This window comes from Manis pentadactyla, chromosome 1, assembly GCF_030020395.1.
Source record: "Manis pentadactyla isolate mManPen7 chromosome 1, mManPen7.hap1, whole genome shotgun sequence".
NCBI lineage: Eukaryota > Metazoa > Chordata > Mammalia > Pholidota > Manidae > Manis > Manis pentadactyla.
Window position 1 is genome coordinate 176,483,892 of NC_080019.1, and position 17,812 is coordinate 176,501,703.

Here is a 17,812-nt window from a genome sequence, read left to right on the forward strand (position 1 = left end):
GCCAACAGGCACGTGAAAATATGCTCCATATCACTAATCATCAGGGAAATGCAAATGAAAAACACAATGAGATATCACCTCATGCCAGGTAGAATGGATGGCCACTATTCAAAAGACAAGTTAACAATAAATGCTGGCGAGGATGCAGAGAAAGGAGAACCCTCCTGCTCTGTTGATGGGAATGTAAATTAGTTCAACCATTGTGGAAAGCAATATGGAGGTTCCTCAAAAAGCTAAAAATAGAAATACCGTTTGACCCATTAATTCCACTTCTAGGAATTTACCCAAAGAAAACAAGATCCCTGATTTGAAAAGACACTTGCACCCCTATGTTTATTGCTGCACTATTTACAATAGCCAAGATATGGAAGCAATCAAAGTGTCCATCGATAGATGAATGGATAAAGAAGAGGTGGTACAGATACATAATGGAATATTATTCAGCCATAAAAAGAAAGGGATCTTACCATTTGCAACAACATGGATGGAGCTAGAGGGTATTATGCTCAGTGAAATAGCCAGGCAGAGAAAGACAAGTCCAAATGAGTTCACTCATTTGTGGAGTTAAAAACAAAGCAAAACAGAAAGAACAAAACAGCAGCAGACTCACAGACTCTGAGAAGGTACTAGTGGTTACCAAAGGGGAGGGCATGGAGAGGATGGGTATGGAGGAAGAAGGAGATTACGGGGCACTATAATTTGCAATCACTATAGATAAGTCATGGAGAAGGCAGTACAGCACAGAGAAGACAAGTAATGACTCTATAGCATCTTACTTTGCTGATCGACAGTGACTGCAATGGGAGGGGGATGAGGACTTGATAATGTGGTGAATGTTGAAACTACAATGTTTTCATGTGAAACCTTCATAAGATTGTGTGTCAATGATACTTAATAAAAAAAAAAGAATGGAGAGAGAGTGAACATTTTTTGCTTTCTTCTTGATATCAAGGGGAAATCTCTTTCCCCATTATGTATGGTAGACAACATCTGTAGGTTCTTCCCAGATGTCATTTATCAGGTTGAAGTTTCCTCTGTTTCTAGTTTAAGATTTTTTTTCACGAGTAGATAGTGGGTTTTTGTCAAATGATTTTTTCTTCAGTTATTGAGATGATCATACAGTTTTTCTTCTGTCAATATGATGAATTACATTATGGTGATTGACTTTTTTTTTTAATGTTTAAATGGCCTAATATTCCTGGCATAAACTCCACTTAGTCATGATGTATTGTCCTTTCAATATGTTATTTGATTTGATTTGCTAACATTTTGTTGACAATTTTTACACCTATGTTTGAGGGATAATGGTTTGTAATTATCTTGTAAAGTTTTTTTCCTGGCTTTTGTGTCAGGATAAAACTGACCTCATAGAATGTGTTGGGAAGTATTCTTATAGAGTTCTTATGGAGTTGACATGATATTACCAAATAATGATATAACTCTAGATAGGTTTAAGGATTCACTTCTTGTATTGTAAAGCTTAACTTTAATTTCTGTATGATAATTATGTCAAATTACTTTAATGTAATCAAAATCAAGTCATGTATCTTTTTTGTTGAGTGTAAAGACTTTTGTATAAAAATATATCAGTTTTCCACAGAGCAGTCTTCATTACTCTCTATTTACGTAAAGACTTCCTACAGTAAATTCTAAGTAATTTTTGTTCCTTTTTATTTTTTTAAATTTTTTAATTAAGGTATCTTTGATATACAATCTTATGCTCAGGTTTCATATGAGCAACATTGTGTTTACTACATTCCCCCTATTATCAAGTCCTCACCACATACCCCATTACAGTCACTGTTCGTCAGCATAGTAAGATGCTATATAGAGTCACTACTTATCTTCTCTGTGCTATACTTCCTTCCCTATGTCCCCCCTATATTATGTGTGCTAATCATAATGCCCCTTAATCCCCTTCTCCCTCCATCACCACCCCCCCTCCCAAACCTCTTCCCTTTGATAACCGCTAGTCCCTTCTTGGATTCTGTGATCCTGCTGCTGTTTTGTTCCTTCAGTTTTTCTTTGTTGTTATATTACACAATGAGTGAAATTATTTAGTACTGTCTTTCTCTACCTGGCTTATTTCATTGAGCATAATACCCTCTACCTCCATTCATGTTGTTACAAATGGTAGGGTTTGTTTTCTTCTTAATAATATTCCACTGTGTATCTGTACCACCTCTTCTTTATCCATTCATCTATTGATGGACATTTAGGTTGCTTCCATATCTTGGCTATTGTAAATAGTCCTGCGATAAACATAGGGGCACATATGTCTTTTTGAATCTGGGATCTTGTTTTCTTTGGGCAAATTCCTAGGAGTGGAATTCCTGGGTCAAACTACATTTCTACTTTTAGCTTTTGGAGGAACCTCCATATTGCTTTCCACAATGGTTGAACTAATTTACATTCCCACCAACAGTGTAGGAGGTTTCCTCTTTCTCCACATCCTCACCAGCATTTATTGTTTCTTGTCTTTGGATGTCGCTTTTGTTCCTTCTTAAATTTAGATTTTAGTGTATTGTTTAAAAATAAACTATTGGTTTGAGCTTAGAAATGGCTTAACATACATTAGTTTTCAATGGAATGGTTGATCACATTTTAATAACTCAAGTTTTTATACATTTAGCATGATTATTATTTATTGTACTTTTATAATGCTAATTTATTTCTCATCTAGTCATGCTGATGGATCAATAAAGTTTTGGGATGCTTCTGCAAGTAAGTTTAAAATTTCTCCTTCAATAACAGAAAACACTTAGCTAATACACAGAGCCATTCACCACTTTTTTTTGGACAGTTAACATTTCAGATATATTTTTAACTTACATATGTGTATGTGTTACAAAAGTCCATTTCCTATATTAGATCAGTTTAAAGTACTACTCTCTCTACTTTTCTTCTGTAATATAAACGGGCCTGAAATAATTCTTTGTCAGTATCCCATTATATTTGCAAAAGGTACAGTACATTGGATAAGTACCAAACTTTGTCAGATTAGCTCTGCTCAAGGAATTTCCTTCACCTCCTAGCTCTGTGGTCTCAGAAAAGTGCTTTTATCTCACTATTCACTTTTTTCCCTACTTGTCTACCAAGCCCTGTGTGAGTCAAAAGAAATTATTTGATAAATACAAATTTTATTTTTAAATTCTTGAGAACTATATAATTTAAGGAATAAATAAGGTACTCTGCTCAATGTTGAAGGGCATGAAAAAATAAATTTAAGACGATTATATCTATATATACCTTCAGAACTTATAGTCACTGTAATAGCTGAAGGAAAACTATAAGGTAAACAATGTAAGAACTTTAAATGTAGTACAACCCAAATTCCATTTGTCATCAGAGCTATGGGGGATATATTTGAATCAGGTAGATCTAGGAAGGATATTTTGATGGGATAACATTTAATGGGGTTTTTTGGAAAATAGTTAAGATTTTTTTTACTCAGCAATATGAGAAGAATAATAACAGCAATGACTCTGGCTTCAGAGGATGAGTAACCAACAAGATGTAGGTAACTTTTGCAAATAAGGAGTATAAGAGAGTTGTAGAGATTTGGATTCTATAGTAACACCAGGAAATTCCAAGTAAAAATGTCTAGCAGGTAGGGAGAACAGCCAAGAATGAAAACTAAGAAGAAGAAATATAAAGGTGATATTTGAAGCTGTAGAAGTAAAGGGCTTCTTAGGAGGACTGATAAACAGAAATGCAGAGGAAAGAAGGTTGAACATTGATACTCTTACCCTGCAAGCTAGAGTCCTTCAGCAATGGAGCAAACCATCAGCAAGGGAAAACGATTAAAGATGTAAAGCCATGAATTTTGAGCCTGCTTTCTTACCTCACAATAAGGAGTAATTGCTTTGGGAAATTCAAAGGACAACAGATTTTCTTCTGGTTAATCTTTTCATGTAAATCTTGAGTTTTTCCAGGAGCACAGTTAATTGTATAGTGATGTCATTGTTTATTTCTTACCACCTCAAAGTCACTCCTTAGCTTCCAAAACATGAGAGGACACTTAACACTCTAATGATAGTATAAAACCTATAAGCACGTATGATAATATTTTAAGAAATTTTTAAATTAAATATATTTTATCACATTCAGAATATATGCACAGGTTTGCAGTATGTTTAATATTTTTACTATTATTGATTATAAGGTCACAACTCCAATTTAACAGATGTCATTGAAGAAATATCGGTTTGCCAATTTTATGGAAGTGAGGTTATACTGAATTTGAATGATTGAGTTTATGTATTATGTGTATTAGTTTTTAATCACTAATAAACAATTTAATAGCTTTAAAAAATACCATATATTACCTCATAATTTCTGTGTCCCAGGAATCTGGATACAGCTGAGATGTTTTCTTTGCTTAGGTTCTTCTGAGACTGCAGCCAATGTCTTGGCTAGGACTGCAGTTTCATCTGAGTCTGAGTTCTCTTCCAGGCTCATGTGGTTTTTGGCAAAATTCATTTTCTCACAGCTTTTGAACTCATAGTGACTTTTCTCTTCAATGCCAGCAAGGAAATGTTTCTCTAACTTCAGGGAGGGCCTCAGTCCCTCTTTTAGCCTGCTCATCTGATTATGTCAGGCCCATTAAGGATAATCTATGTTGATTAACTCAAAATCAGCTAAGTAGGGGCCTTAACTGTGGCCACAAGTATCATTTTACCATTGCTTAGTCACATAAAATAATCATGGGAATAATACCTCATCAGACCTGACAAGGCTATAATGTCTAATACAATGCCTTGCCCATTTAAAGAATCATATTAGTTCAACATAATTTCAGGTTTACAGAAAAATTGCAAAAAAAAAGTACTATGAAGTATTGCAAAGCCTTTAGCTAGATTTTCCAAACAAAAACGTATACTACATTCGTTCCATCCCTCCCTCCCTCCTTTTTTTAAGGAAAGTTTTTTATAATTATAACTGACCCTTTCCTCACATAGAGCCACACAGAAAAGATTCTTTCTAAAAGAATCTTTTTTACTCCTCCCTCTCCTTATTCTTTCTCTCTCCCTTCTATGTATTTACACACACATATATATACATAAATATGTACATGTATATAGCTTTTTGAAACCATTTGAAAGTAAATTGCAGTCATAATGCTCCTCTAACATTACATGCCCGTAAAATACTCATGTGTATTTCCTACAAACAAGGCATTCTTTTACATAATCAAATTATAGTTATCAATATCAGAAGATTGATAGTGATACAATACTATTACCTAACCTCCAGATCTTACTCAGATTTGCCAAATTTCCCATTAATCATTTATCTAATTTAATTATATCTTTTGAGTTTTCTTTAACATGGAATCATTCCTGAATCTTTATTTCATGAAATTGGCATCTTTGAGGAACTCAGGCTAGTTATTTTGTAAAAAATGTTCCTCAATTTGTATTTGACTGATATTTCTCTTGATTAGGTTCAGATTCTGTGTTTTGGCAGGAACTCCCAGATTTTTTTTTTTTTTTGAGAGGGCATATCTTATATTTATTGATCAAATGGTTGTTAACAACAATAAAATTCTCTATAGGCGACTCAATGCACAATCTTTAATCAACCCCAAACCTAATTCTCAACAGTTTCCAATCTTCTAAAGTATAATGAACAAGTTCTTACATGGTGAACAAATTCTTACATAGTGAATGACTTCTTACATGGTGAACAGTGCAAGGGCAGTCATCACAGAACTTTCGGTTTTGATCACATTATGAACCATAAACAATCAGGTCAAATATGAATATTCGTTTGATTTTTATACTTGATTTATATGTGGATCCCACACTTCTCCCTTTATTATTATTATTATTATTATATTTACTAAAATGCTGAAGTGGTAGGTAGATGCAAGATAAAGGTAGAAAACTTAGTTTAGTGTTGTAAAAGAGCAAATGTAGATGATCAGGTGTGTGCCTGTAGACTATGTGTTAATCCAAACTAGACAAGGGCAATAAAACATCCACGAATGCAGAAGATTTCTCTCAAAACAGGGGGGGTGAGGTTCTAAGCCTCACCTCTGTTGATCCCCAATTTCTCACCTGATGGCCCCCCTGCGACTGTGCCTGTCTTAGGTTGTTCCTCCCTTGAGAAATCTTACCCGTCTCTGGCTAACCAGTCATCTTCCGGGGCCATACAGGGAAATGTAAAGTTGGTAAGTGAGAGAGAAGCCATATTGTTTGAAAAGGTTAGCTTTTTACTTCTTTGCAGATTTATGCCCTGTGGCTTCTATGCCCAGCACTTGTCTTGAGGTATCTTTAGCACTTGGAGGAATTATGATACTCGGTAAATTCAATATGAGGCACGAATTCTATTTAAGGGTTATAATTAGGAAGGAAGAAGAAAAGCTATAGAGGTAGCAGATGGAAGAAAACATGGGGAGATTATTTCTTTGACATATCTTCTTATAGAGTAACTTAAGCATGTATAGGTTTTAAACTACTAATTAAATTGCACACACACATTAACATAATAGGAATACAGTTACATAACCAAAGCAGATCTATAATTACCAGCCATCTCCAGTGAGGCCAGGAAAACCAGTTAGGCATCCTAGGCATTTGTGAAAATTTGTCTATGATATGATGGATATTGTCCAACTGTACTTGAACAGTCTGAGATAAATCAGACAAATTAAAACAGCCCATTCCTGGGAATTGTTCACATCCCATATGTTCTTTTAACAGTAGATAGTCTATAGTTGTAAGATTTTGGAGCGCTACAACTTGCACTTCTCCTAATTCTTGGTTGAGTTCCAACAGTGTAGATACAGTCAAATTTGTTATTTTACTGTATGCACAGGCCAGCTTAGATATCTCCTTCTTCATTCCAATGGCAAGTCCAGGAACCAGTGGGATGAATGCAGCTACAACTGCAGCATCGCCTGGATCTTTGTTGAGGTTTTCTGATGTTCATCTTCTGGTATGACTCTTCCAGAGAGTGCTGATGTTGGAAGTTCTTCTTCATATCGTATCTTAGTTCATTTTCTGGGTAGCCAAATTAGGCTTTGATCCTTTGTATAAATACAAACAGACCCTTTGCCCACACTTTGATCTGCCCTTTATACCATTGTGTAGAACTCATTAACTCCCAGATTTTTAGAACTTTCCCCAAGTAAAGTTTGTAGAATCTTTCCTACATTTTTACGTTTTCTACATTCTACATTTGTAGAATCAGAGCTTTTTAATAGGGGAGTTATTATCAGGGTCTAGATGGATAAAGTATTCCCTCAAGTAAATATTCCTGAAAACAATTCAGAAACTTGAAATTTAAAAACAATTATAACTGACCTTTTCCTAATATAGAGCTGCTCAGAAAAGATTCTAAAATAATTATATATAATTGGACTCTCAATATTACTAGCTGGTAAATTACAAATGTTTCTCACCTGAGGAAGTGTCTAGAAATTTGCTGAGAGAAGTAAACTTTGTAAGAATAGCATCAACATCGCATCTAGCAATCAAAGAGGAAGCTTGTGTTTTTGAGGGGTCTCCCTTAGGAGAGAATTAGTTTCAGTATTTCCATTGTAAAGTTTTAAAGTTTTTGAGCCCAGTGTTTTCATCAGTAAATGAGGATAAAAATACTCACTTCATGGGATTTTTCTGAGACTCACATAAGCAATGCATACAAAGGGCCTACATATTCTTTGGTATGGTATATGTTCAGTAAATGTTTATGTTTTTCCATGTAGACTCCATCCAGCTAAACTGCTGGTATGATAGCAAGACATTAAATGCTTATTAGTTAAAATGTAATTTGTCTACTTAGGTTTTTCTTTTGTGGTTTAACAAATATATTGAAAAAGCTTCAACAACATCTAAGAATTAAGCTCAAATTAGAAGATAACTATGCTTCAATATCCTATAGTAACTCTGCAGATGCTGTACAAGCTTAAAACTTCAAAAGTGTTTGAAAAACAGAAAGTAGGAGAAGGAAAACAAGCATGTGAAATTGTAGAGGAAGATCCATATGCCATTCAGATGATTTACTGGTGTCCAGAGAGCAGAATATTCTGTGTATCAGGAGTCTCTGCATATGTCATAATTTATAAATTCAGCAGACATGAAATTACAACAGAAATAGTGGTAAGTCACTTAAAATTTAACTTTCACATGTAGAGTTATTAAAATAAATAAATTATAATAGACTTACACTAGTGCTTAGTATGGTTTTAAGACATCAAGGGTGCAGTATATGGCCAGTAGTCCAGTTCATAGAATTTTTCATTATTCTTGTTACTTAGTATAACATACTAAAAATTAGTTTGGCTTAAATGACAAAAACAGTTCTCTATAAAAATTTAATATTACTAAATAGGATGGATTATGTCTATAGATTTTATACAGTTATTGACTGTTTTATTAATGTCAAATTAATGAAGGTTTTGTTGTGTATCTTCATTAAATATTTAAGTTTGTCTTGTCAATTACCATAAATGCTTCATCAACTATAGTAAGATTATTTGTTATGATTTTCTATATAGCAACATTTTTTATATGATGGAAATAATTATGGATCTGCTTTACCTAATCTTAATTTTTAAACTAATGAAATACAGATGCTCTCATAGGATAAATTAAATCTAAATTAAGGCACCTGTAATCTGCCTTCTCTACACAGTCCATTTAACCACTTTATCAGAAAATAAAGATGATCTCCTAAAGGCCTGTATATAACTCATTTTACTTCAACAGCTAAAATTAAGTATTGCCCTTTTAAAGTATCTTAGTTAAAATCCCAGGCTTTGTAATCAGATAAGCCTAGGTTTTATTCTGACTTTACCAGTGAATTCCTATGTGACTGAGGAAATTGCAAGGCTCCATTAGTCAGTATTAGAGGCTGCATAAGACTCAATGTCATCACTCATAGAATTACCTGTGTAAATAAAATGAAAAATAGAAAATCAAACTACAATAATAATACCAATTTCATAGGGTTCTTATGATGATTCTATAACGTCATTAATATAGTGTCTAGGTGAGTAAGCACTCTATAACTGGTAAACATTATTGTCATGAGGTTTTTGTAGTTTTAAGATAGTTATGACAGTCACTTTGTAATATTTATATATTCATCAACCATTGCATTTTTTGTAAGTTTGCAACATCAAAAATACTTTTATATTTTAAAGCAAATGTTTGTTATAAAATCAATTTTAATTAAGCATTGAATGCAGTTATAAAGCACTTAATTTTAAACAGGGCTTTTGGATCACCTTTTTATTCCAACACAAATTATATATTTTTTCACTAAGCAATTATAACCAAGCTAATGAAATTAAATAAGAGCAAAGCTAATGAAATAAAAATATGAAATTTATTTTGGAAAATTGTTACATTTTCAAATTCATAATTGAATCAAAGTTTTTTAAACTAAAAAGCCTATACAAATGAAGATTTGTATGCTGTGTGCTGTGTAACACACAAACTATACACATTCAGTTTAATTTCTTTCATTGGAATAACCATGACCAGTTTCTCCTTTTATTGTGTATGAAATTATAATTTATGCCTTTATCTTATGGAATATTAAATACAAACTTTATCTCCACTGATAGGATTTTTCTTACAATTCTGAAGAATTAAAAAATATTTTATATTTTTTGTGTACCAGTGAATATTCCATATTATTCACTATTTAAGTTTGGGATATCTCAACTTTACTAAAAATTGAAATTGAACTTACTAATCTGAGAAAATAATGTGTAATTACTCCAAAATTACTAGGTGTTTTAGTGTGATTATTATTATTACTTCAACTAAAACTTAACTTTTTTTTAAGTCATTAGAGGTACGACTTCAGTATGATGTTGAAGACATTATTACTCCAGAACCAGAAACAAGTCCTCCATTTCCAGATGTCTCATCTCAGCTTCCTTCTTCAAGGAGTCTTTCTGGGAGCACTAACACTGTGGCTAGTGAAGGAATAACAAAGGACAGTATTCCATGTCTGAAGTAGGTGTCGCTACTACATTTTAAAATATTTTTACATATTAATTACATAATTATTTGATATTGTACCAAATAAAAACCATTCTTCTCCATTATTAAGTTGTGAAATGATCTACAGTGAGGGATAACCTTTGAATATTCATGAAAGGCACATCTTTTCTTTGATGAAAGGGCACATCATTGTCATCCTTCATTACTAATTAATATATTTCTTTCCTAGAAGGACCCTAAAGAAAACGTGGCTTTGGTAGAATGGAAAATGTTTGGCAGGGCAGCAACTTAACTACTTGCTTGGTATTTCCCAACTGAAAAAAGTATGTTTGGGGACTATCTTAAACCTTCTTAGAATCAAAAAGAAAACCAAATTTACTATCTACTACAAGGAGACTGTTTTACAAAGAAAGGGTTTCTCTCATCATTGTTAGGATAATGCATAATATTTCTTTCTTTTCAACTGATGCTATTTGGTAATAAGCTATGTTTTCTTGGTATATCTAAACAAAGTTTAGTATCACAATCAAAATTTAAAGTTAAGCTCATAGTAAAATGTATCTTTTTAATTAGTTTTTTATAATAGGGTATACAAGAATGAAGCTTCCTTAAATTACTACTTACTGTTTCTACATAGATCAAATGTTTCTAGTATTAGCTGGTTGGAGAATCGAGCCTATGCAAGGAATTCCTCTGAGCTTCATATGAAAATATCTGAATCTGCTACTTAATGAACTTTAGACAACAAGTTTCTTCATTTCTAGTGAAGACACTTATTTTAAAGATAAGATTTCAGGAGCAAAATCAGTTTACCATACAATTAGCAGTTGCTGTACTTTTATAATAATTGATTTCCTCCCAGAAAATTTTCTTGTGAAAAAAAGGAAATATAAGCAGGGATTACTGGGAGGGGAATCTACAAAGAGGAAACATCATCACAAAATTTTAGCAAGTGGAAAACTTTTACATATTTAACTTCCCCATATTATCACTTTGCTTCATTTAATAGACTTCTGTTAAAATGAAAACCAGAAAGAGAAGAAGTTCAAAAGAGCTCAAGAAAGCATTATAGATTGATTTGTCTATTAACTAAGAAGATCCATCATTAAAGTCCAGGTCCTCCATATAGTTTTCTATAAAATATTTTCAGACCTTAATATTCTGGGACTTAAACATTTTTCTTTAAAATTTTTAAAATGTAAAAGATAGGGATATGAGAGAAAATTCAACAAATGAATTCTAAAAAATCTGGTAGTGGAGATTAAGCAATATAAAATGTTGAAGCACTTAAATTGACTTGAAAAGTAATAGAGACAATGTTAAGGATAATCAAAAGAATCAAAAGGAAAAAACCAGTATAATCCTATACTATGTGTACAGACTCTAAAGACTAAATGATCTAAGTGTATTTTTCTGTGAATTACATTATATTACAAGTGATTCCTGAGTTGCATTCCATGCTTTGCTAAATTATATATTGCCATCCATCCCTAAATTACTTTCATTTGCTGGATTTAGGTTCCCATATATACTAGCTGATAAGTATTTCAACCAACCAACTCTTCATTTTTGGTAATCTGACAATCATTAAAATTTTTTTTTTTTTTTGCTTTTGTGCTTCCTAGTGTGTAAAGTGGGTGCTCATCATAGGTCCCATTAAGAGGGTGAGATTTGAACAAAAAGTACATGAGAGAGTTAGCTGAAAAACACCTGGTGAAAGAATATTCCAGGCAAAATGAACTGCTAGAGCAAAGGTCTCAAAGTACCTGGCACAAGGAAGTTAGTGAACTGCAACAAAGGTAGCAAGGTGGGTGGCATTGGGGAGGATAGTAGTAGATGAAGTCAGATAGGTAAAATAAGGACCAATTACAGGCTATTGTAAGAAACCTAGATTTTATTCCTAATTACATGTGGAGTCATTACGTTTTGAACAGAGAAGTGATATACTCAGACTTAAATTTTAAATTGATTACTTTGGTGACTATGTTGAAAATAGTATTTGGGGATGGAAGAGAAGGGAAGAAGCAAGGAGATCAATAAGGAGGCTATTGCACCTAACTAGAGATAATGTTAAGGGCTGGCAGATTCAGCAAATAAAAATACAGGATACCCATTTAAATTTGAATTTCAGATAATGAAATTATCTGATAATTTCAGATAATGAAATTTTTAGTATCAATATATCCCAAATATTGCATGGTACATAGTTATAGCAAAAAAACCCTCCTATTTATTGTTTATTTGAAATTCAGATTTAAAAGAATAGCCTGTGTCAACTGTAACTAGGATGGTAGCAATACAGAAGTGAAAAGTGGTCAGATTCTGGATATACGTTGAAGGCAGCACCAGCAGCATTTGATAATTGACTGAATGTGAAGTAGGAGAAGGATATTAGTCAAGAATGACTTTAAGGTTTTTTAACTGAAGAATAATAGAGAAGGCTGCAAGTGAAACAAATTTAGAGGAAATGAGCAGGAATTCAGGTTTGGGATATATTTAACTATTAAACTGGGTGGTAGATTAATGGTCATTCTTTTTATTGTTATGCATTTTAACATATATGTAACAAATATTATTTAAGAATAATAATAAAAATAATTTTAAAAACTATCCTCAAAAGAAAATTAAGGATGTGAGGAAGACCAGCTGAAGTTTTGGGCCTAACTTAAATGCTACTTAAAGAAAAACTAAGCAATCTCAAATTTCTTGGTGTGTACTGAGAAAGCTAGAAGATTCTGTCTACCAACCAGCTACCTTTAAATGCCTAGTGTTACATATTCCTGGAAGAAGAGTCTATGTAAATTCTGAAGAAAAGCCTGAACCTACTTGTTTAAACTGTATATGATAGGAGAACTTTTCCTTTTTTTTTTTTCTAGTGTTAAGGCACGACCAGTACGGATGCCTCCAGGGTATCAAGCAGAACTTGTTATTCAGTTGGTGTGGGTGGATGGTGAACCTCCCCAACAGATTACCAGTCTTGCTGTGAGCTCAGCATATGGAATGTAAGTACCTAAATGTTCTTTCTAATTTATACTTTTTTTTCTAATATGGTTGATATATTTAGGTGTTTCTTTCAAAATACTTAAGTCCTAAAAATGGAAAGAAACCTTTACCTAGATTTTTGTTAGATTTTAAATGATATAAGAAAAATAAAGTTTAAATATATACTGGTTATTTGTTCTTTCTTGATGTCAAACTTAGCATAGTATTTCCAGTTTTAATTGTTGTTAGGAGATTTTATTTATACATTATCTATCATCTTCCTCCCGTGCTTCATTTTTGATACTTTCTTCAAACTTGTCTTTTAAAGTTCACTAATTCTTTCTCAACTGTGTCTAATCTGATGGTAGATCCACCCATGGAGTTCAATTTCAGTTATTTTATTTTTCATTTCTAGAACCTTCCATTTAGTTCTTCTTAAAGCATCCTGTTATTTTCCTAAATTATCACTCTTGTACTTCCATGAACATCTTGGATATAGTTACTTTAAGTATTCAGGTGATAACTCCATATCTGGTATCCAGTTTATTATTTGTCTTGGTGTTTGGTTACAGTATATCATCTTCATGTAACCTAGGTTTGCTTTTATTTTTCATTTCAGTATTCTTTAAATTGAACATTATATACCATCATATTTATGAGTATTGTAGAGATAATTTGAGGCTCTAAATGATGTTAATATCCTCAAAAAAGTATTACATTTCCTGTGACAGACTAAGAGGCAGTAGAAGACTCAGAACATGATCCAATCAGACTTCTTCTTTTTGAAAGTTGAACTGTACTCCTTTAAAAGCTTATTTAATTCTAATTAATCCTTATTCCTAAATTGTAGTCCTCCATAAAAATTATGCCAAATTATGCTCCCACCAGCAATATTGGAGAATGCCTGATTGCTCACAACCTTTCTAACACTGGTGTATAACCAGACTTTTAATCCCTGTCATTCTAAGAGGAAGCATGTTATTATAATATCAGTGGCATTTTCTCATATCTTAAGTGAAATTGAATCTCTTTTCTGTGACATTTTTGTTGATTCTTTGTCTATTTTTCTGCAGAGTTGTCAGTCAGTCTTCCTCTTATAGATTTGTGAAAACTGTTGTAATTTTCAGATAGTTTCCCTGCTTTTGTTTGTTTTATGACGTTGTTTAGGATGGTTTTTCTGTGCATATATTTTTAAAAATTTGTCTATGTTTTTCTTTTATGGCTATGGATTTTATGTCATACTTATAAAAGCCTTCCTCACTTCAAGATAATAAAAAAGTATTCTAGTAAATTCAGTTTCTGTAATATTTTTAAATCTCTAATCTATCTGGAATTTGTTTAGATACAAGGTAAGAAATAAGGAGAAAACTATATTTCTTTCTTGATGATTAAGAGTTATGCCAATACTATTTCCTGAATATTTCATCTTTTCCCTCTAAATTTGGAATAATCTTTTATCAAATAATACATTAAAAAATACATTTGGCTTTATTTCTATATATCCTAGTCTGCCTCTAAGCTAAGTCTGGTTAATCTCCAAGAGAACTACTTGAAGCCATTTTAAAGGGGGAACTATCTGAAAAAAGAAATCTTATCTTGTATTCCTAGAGCTTTATAGGGGTAGAGGATGTATGAAAATATAGATTATGGGAATTAGCTCCTTGACTGAACAATTCCTTGATAGGAAAACAAGCAGGAACAGCCTATAGGTGAAGGGAAGAGAGGAGGGGAATGTGGGACAGCCAATAATCTCAGTATTTGATATGGCAAGAGTCTATGCTTGTTCTCTAGTCCAAGTAGTTACCATTCAAGATGGTGAACTCAAACCATTTTCAGGGTTTCCTACTCAAGAGATTGACCTATAAAGGTAAGGGATGTTAAATTTAAGAGGATATGAAGATATAGCACCAGTTCAGAAGCTGAAGGTTGTTATAATAATTCAGCATATTGCCCCTATAAAGTAACTGTGAAGGTGATGGTTACCATAGAGCCTCTGAAGAATCTTGTATGGGAAATACAGCTTGAACACCTGCCTCATAGATAGCTTCAACTCCCAGAAAACCCCAGCTCAAGTGACTATCTGTATAAATTCCACCAAGCTTTTAAGAAATATATAATGCCAGTGTTACACAAAACCTTTCTGAGAATTATGAAATAAAAGATCATATTCATCTCATTATGGGCCAACATAACTTGATACAAAAACTTCAAAAAGCCATTATAAAAAGTGAAAATTGTTAAGTCCATATCATGCATGAACATAAGTGCAAAAATCCCATCCAAAGTATAAATCAATATAGCAATTTAAAAATTTACATATCATAACCAAATTTGGTTTACAACAGGAATGCAAGGTTTGTTTAAAATTTGAAATGAATCAGTATAATTCATCACATTAACAGAATAAAGTAGAAAACCATATGAGTAAGCCCAGAGATGCAAAAGTAGAAAATTTGAAAAAATTCAAAATCTATTCATGATTTTAAAAGAAACAACTAAAACAAGAAGAAAATTTCCTTAATATCACACATGGCAGCAGATATCATTCATACTTTACAGTAAAACATTGAAAGCTTTACCTCTGAGATGAAAACAAGACAAGAATGGCTGCTGTCACCACTTCTGTTCATACTGTAGTAGAGGACCTAGCCGGGGCAATAAACAAAGGAAAATAAAGTTACAAAGAAAAAAATAATGTTTTTTTATGTAGAACATTTAAATGCTTAGCAGATAAATTAATAAAATTAGAAATTGTGTTCTTAACAGGATTGTTGATATGAAGTCAATGTACAAATACATTTCTATATACTTTAAAAATAGTTAACTAAAATTGTGTAAAATTAAAGATTCCACTTACAATAAAATAAAAATAAAATATCTAGGAATATATCTAATAAAAGGTGTTCAAGACCTCTGCACAGAAAGCTATAAAACTTAAGATAAATTAAGGAACCCAAATCATGGAATGGAAAATTCAATAATAAGGATGTCAGTTTTTCACAAATTGATCTATAGATTTGCCACAATACTAATATAAATTTCAACAGCTTTTCTTCTCTTGCTGTTTAAAGCTGGTTTTAAAATTTATAGTGAAATGCAAAGTATCACAATTACCTAAGACAGTATTGAAGAAAAAACAGAAGACTTACTATACTGGAAAACAAGTCCTATTAAATAAAGCTATATTAATCATGACAGTGCTTTACTGACACAGGATAGATAAAAAGACCAATGAATACAATAAAGAGCCAAGAAATAGATCCAGGCATATATAGCAGAACAGTGAGGGAAATGACAGGTTTTACTACAGATAATACAAATAAATACTACAAAATCAATAGAATTATTATATAGCAAAAATAAAATTTGACTCTTCTCTCCCACTATACACAGATTTTAGAAGACATTATAGGAAATATCTTCATAACAACCACATTACAGAAATATTACTTCAAAGGACTCAAAAACTATTAACCATAAAGGAAGACATTAAGACCTTCTTGGGGGAAAAAGGAACCATTAAGAGAGTGAAATGTGAGGACAGAAAAGAGATATTTGGACTAATTGTATCTGACAATGGGCTCATAGCTAGAGTATAAAGAATCTCATGAATCATCAATAATATCAACAAATCAAGCAAAAAAAGTATGGAAGAAATTTGAACATGTCACAAAAGATATCTAAATGACATATTTTCATATATTTATGAAAGGTACCAAACCCCATTAGTAATGTTGGTAATGTTTGCAAATATACTGGGTAGCAGGAACTCCCATACTCTGCTGCTAAGAGGGCAAATTGGTGAATCTACTTTATAAATTTGTTAGCTCCATTTCAGCATATGTGTGTATGAGTGCAAACCCTGCAACCGAAAAGTTTGATTTCTAGGTACATACCCAATGAATGCAAGCACATGTATGCCAAAAGGAGCATTATATGCAATGGCAGTATTGTATTTGTAATAGTCCAAAACTATCAAATTTCCCTCAGAGTAGACAATAAATTGTAGCATATTAATTGAATTCTACATCAGTGAGAATCAGTGAACAGTTATATGCAACATTATATATGAAGCCAAACATCTATTAAGAACAAACAAAACTGATTTTTGGTACAGGTAGTCAGATTTTGGAATAGGAAGGGGGAGTAATAATAGGGTGGAACATAAGACAGCAGCTGGTAATATACTTTTTATTGATGTAATGGTAGTTATGTGAAGTAGTTCACTTTGTGATAATTCACTGAAGCATACAATTATGTAAACTTTTATTTATGTATATTATACTTGAATAAAAAATATAAACTTTTTCAAATAATTGAGTGATTTTAGTTCCAGATATTTATCCCATAAATATACTCAATATTTGAGTGCAGTCAGATTACACACAAATATTGTGAAGTCATTCATAGCTTCTTATGAATTTATACTGAACAATTACCAAAGTATATTATAAAGTTTAAAAAGTCAAAAGTTAGGATATTATTTGCACTATGCATATTTATCTGTAATATGGATAAACATCCAGAATACATTTTTTTTTGAGAGGGCATCTCTCATATTTATAGATCAAATGGTTGTTAACAACAATAAAATTCTGTATAGGGGACTCAATGCACAGTCATTAATCAACCCCAAGCCTATATCTTAACAGTCTCCAATCTTCTGAAGCATAACGAACAAGTTTTTACATGGTGAACAAGTTCTTACATAGTGAATAAGTTCTTACGTGGTGAACAGTGCAAGGGCAGTCATATCACAGAAACTTTCGGTTTTGATCACGCATCATGAACTATAAACAATCAAGTCAGATATGATTATTCATTTGATTTTTATACTTGATTTATATGTGAATCCCGCATTTCTCCCT

General features: G+C 32.3%; 1 protein-coding gene across 6 annotated transcripts in view; it reads left to right on the forward strand.

Annotated features, from left to right (window-relative positions):
- The window catches only part of STXBP5L (syntaxin binding protein 5L), a 387,143-nt gene that overhangs the window by 260,622 nt on the left and 108,709 nt on the right, over positions 1 to 17,812 (forward strand). For all 6 annotated transcript variants that reach the window (XM_036883434.2, XM_036883436.2, XM_057503095.1 and 3 more), the window contains exons 15-18: positions 2,684 to 2,724; positions 7,888 to 8,105; positions 9,802 to 9,974; positions 12,839 to 12,964. In XM_036883434.2, coding sequence (XP_036739329.2) covers positions 2,684 to 2,724; positions 7,888 to 8,105; positions 9,802 to 9,974; positions 12,839 to 12,964 — 558 coding nt within the window. The remainder of the gene's footprint in view (positions 1 to 2,683; positions 2,725 to 7,887; positions 8,106 to 9,801; positions 9,975 to 12,838; positions 12,965 to 17,812) is intronic.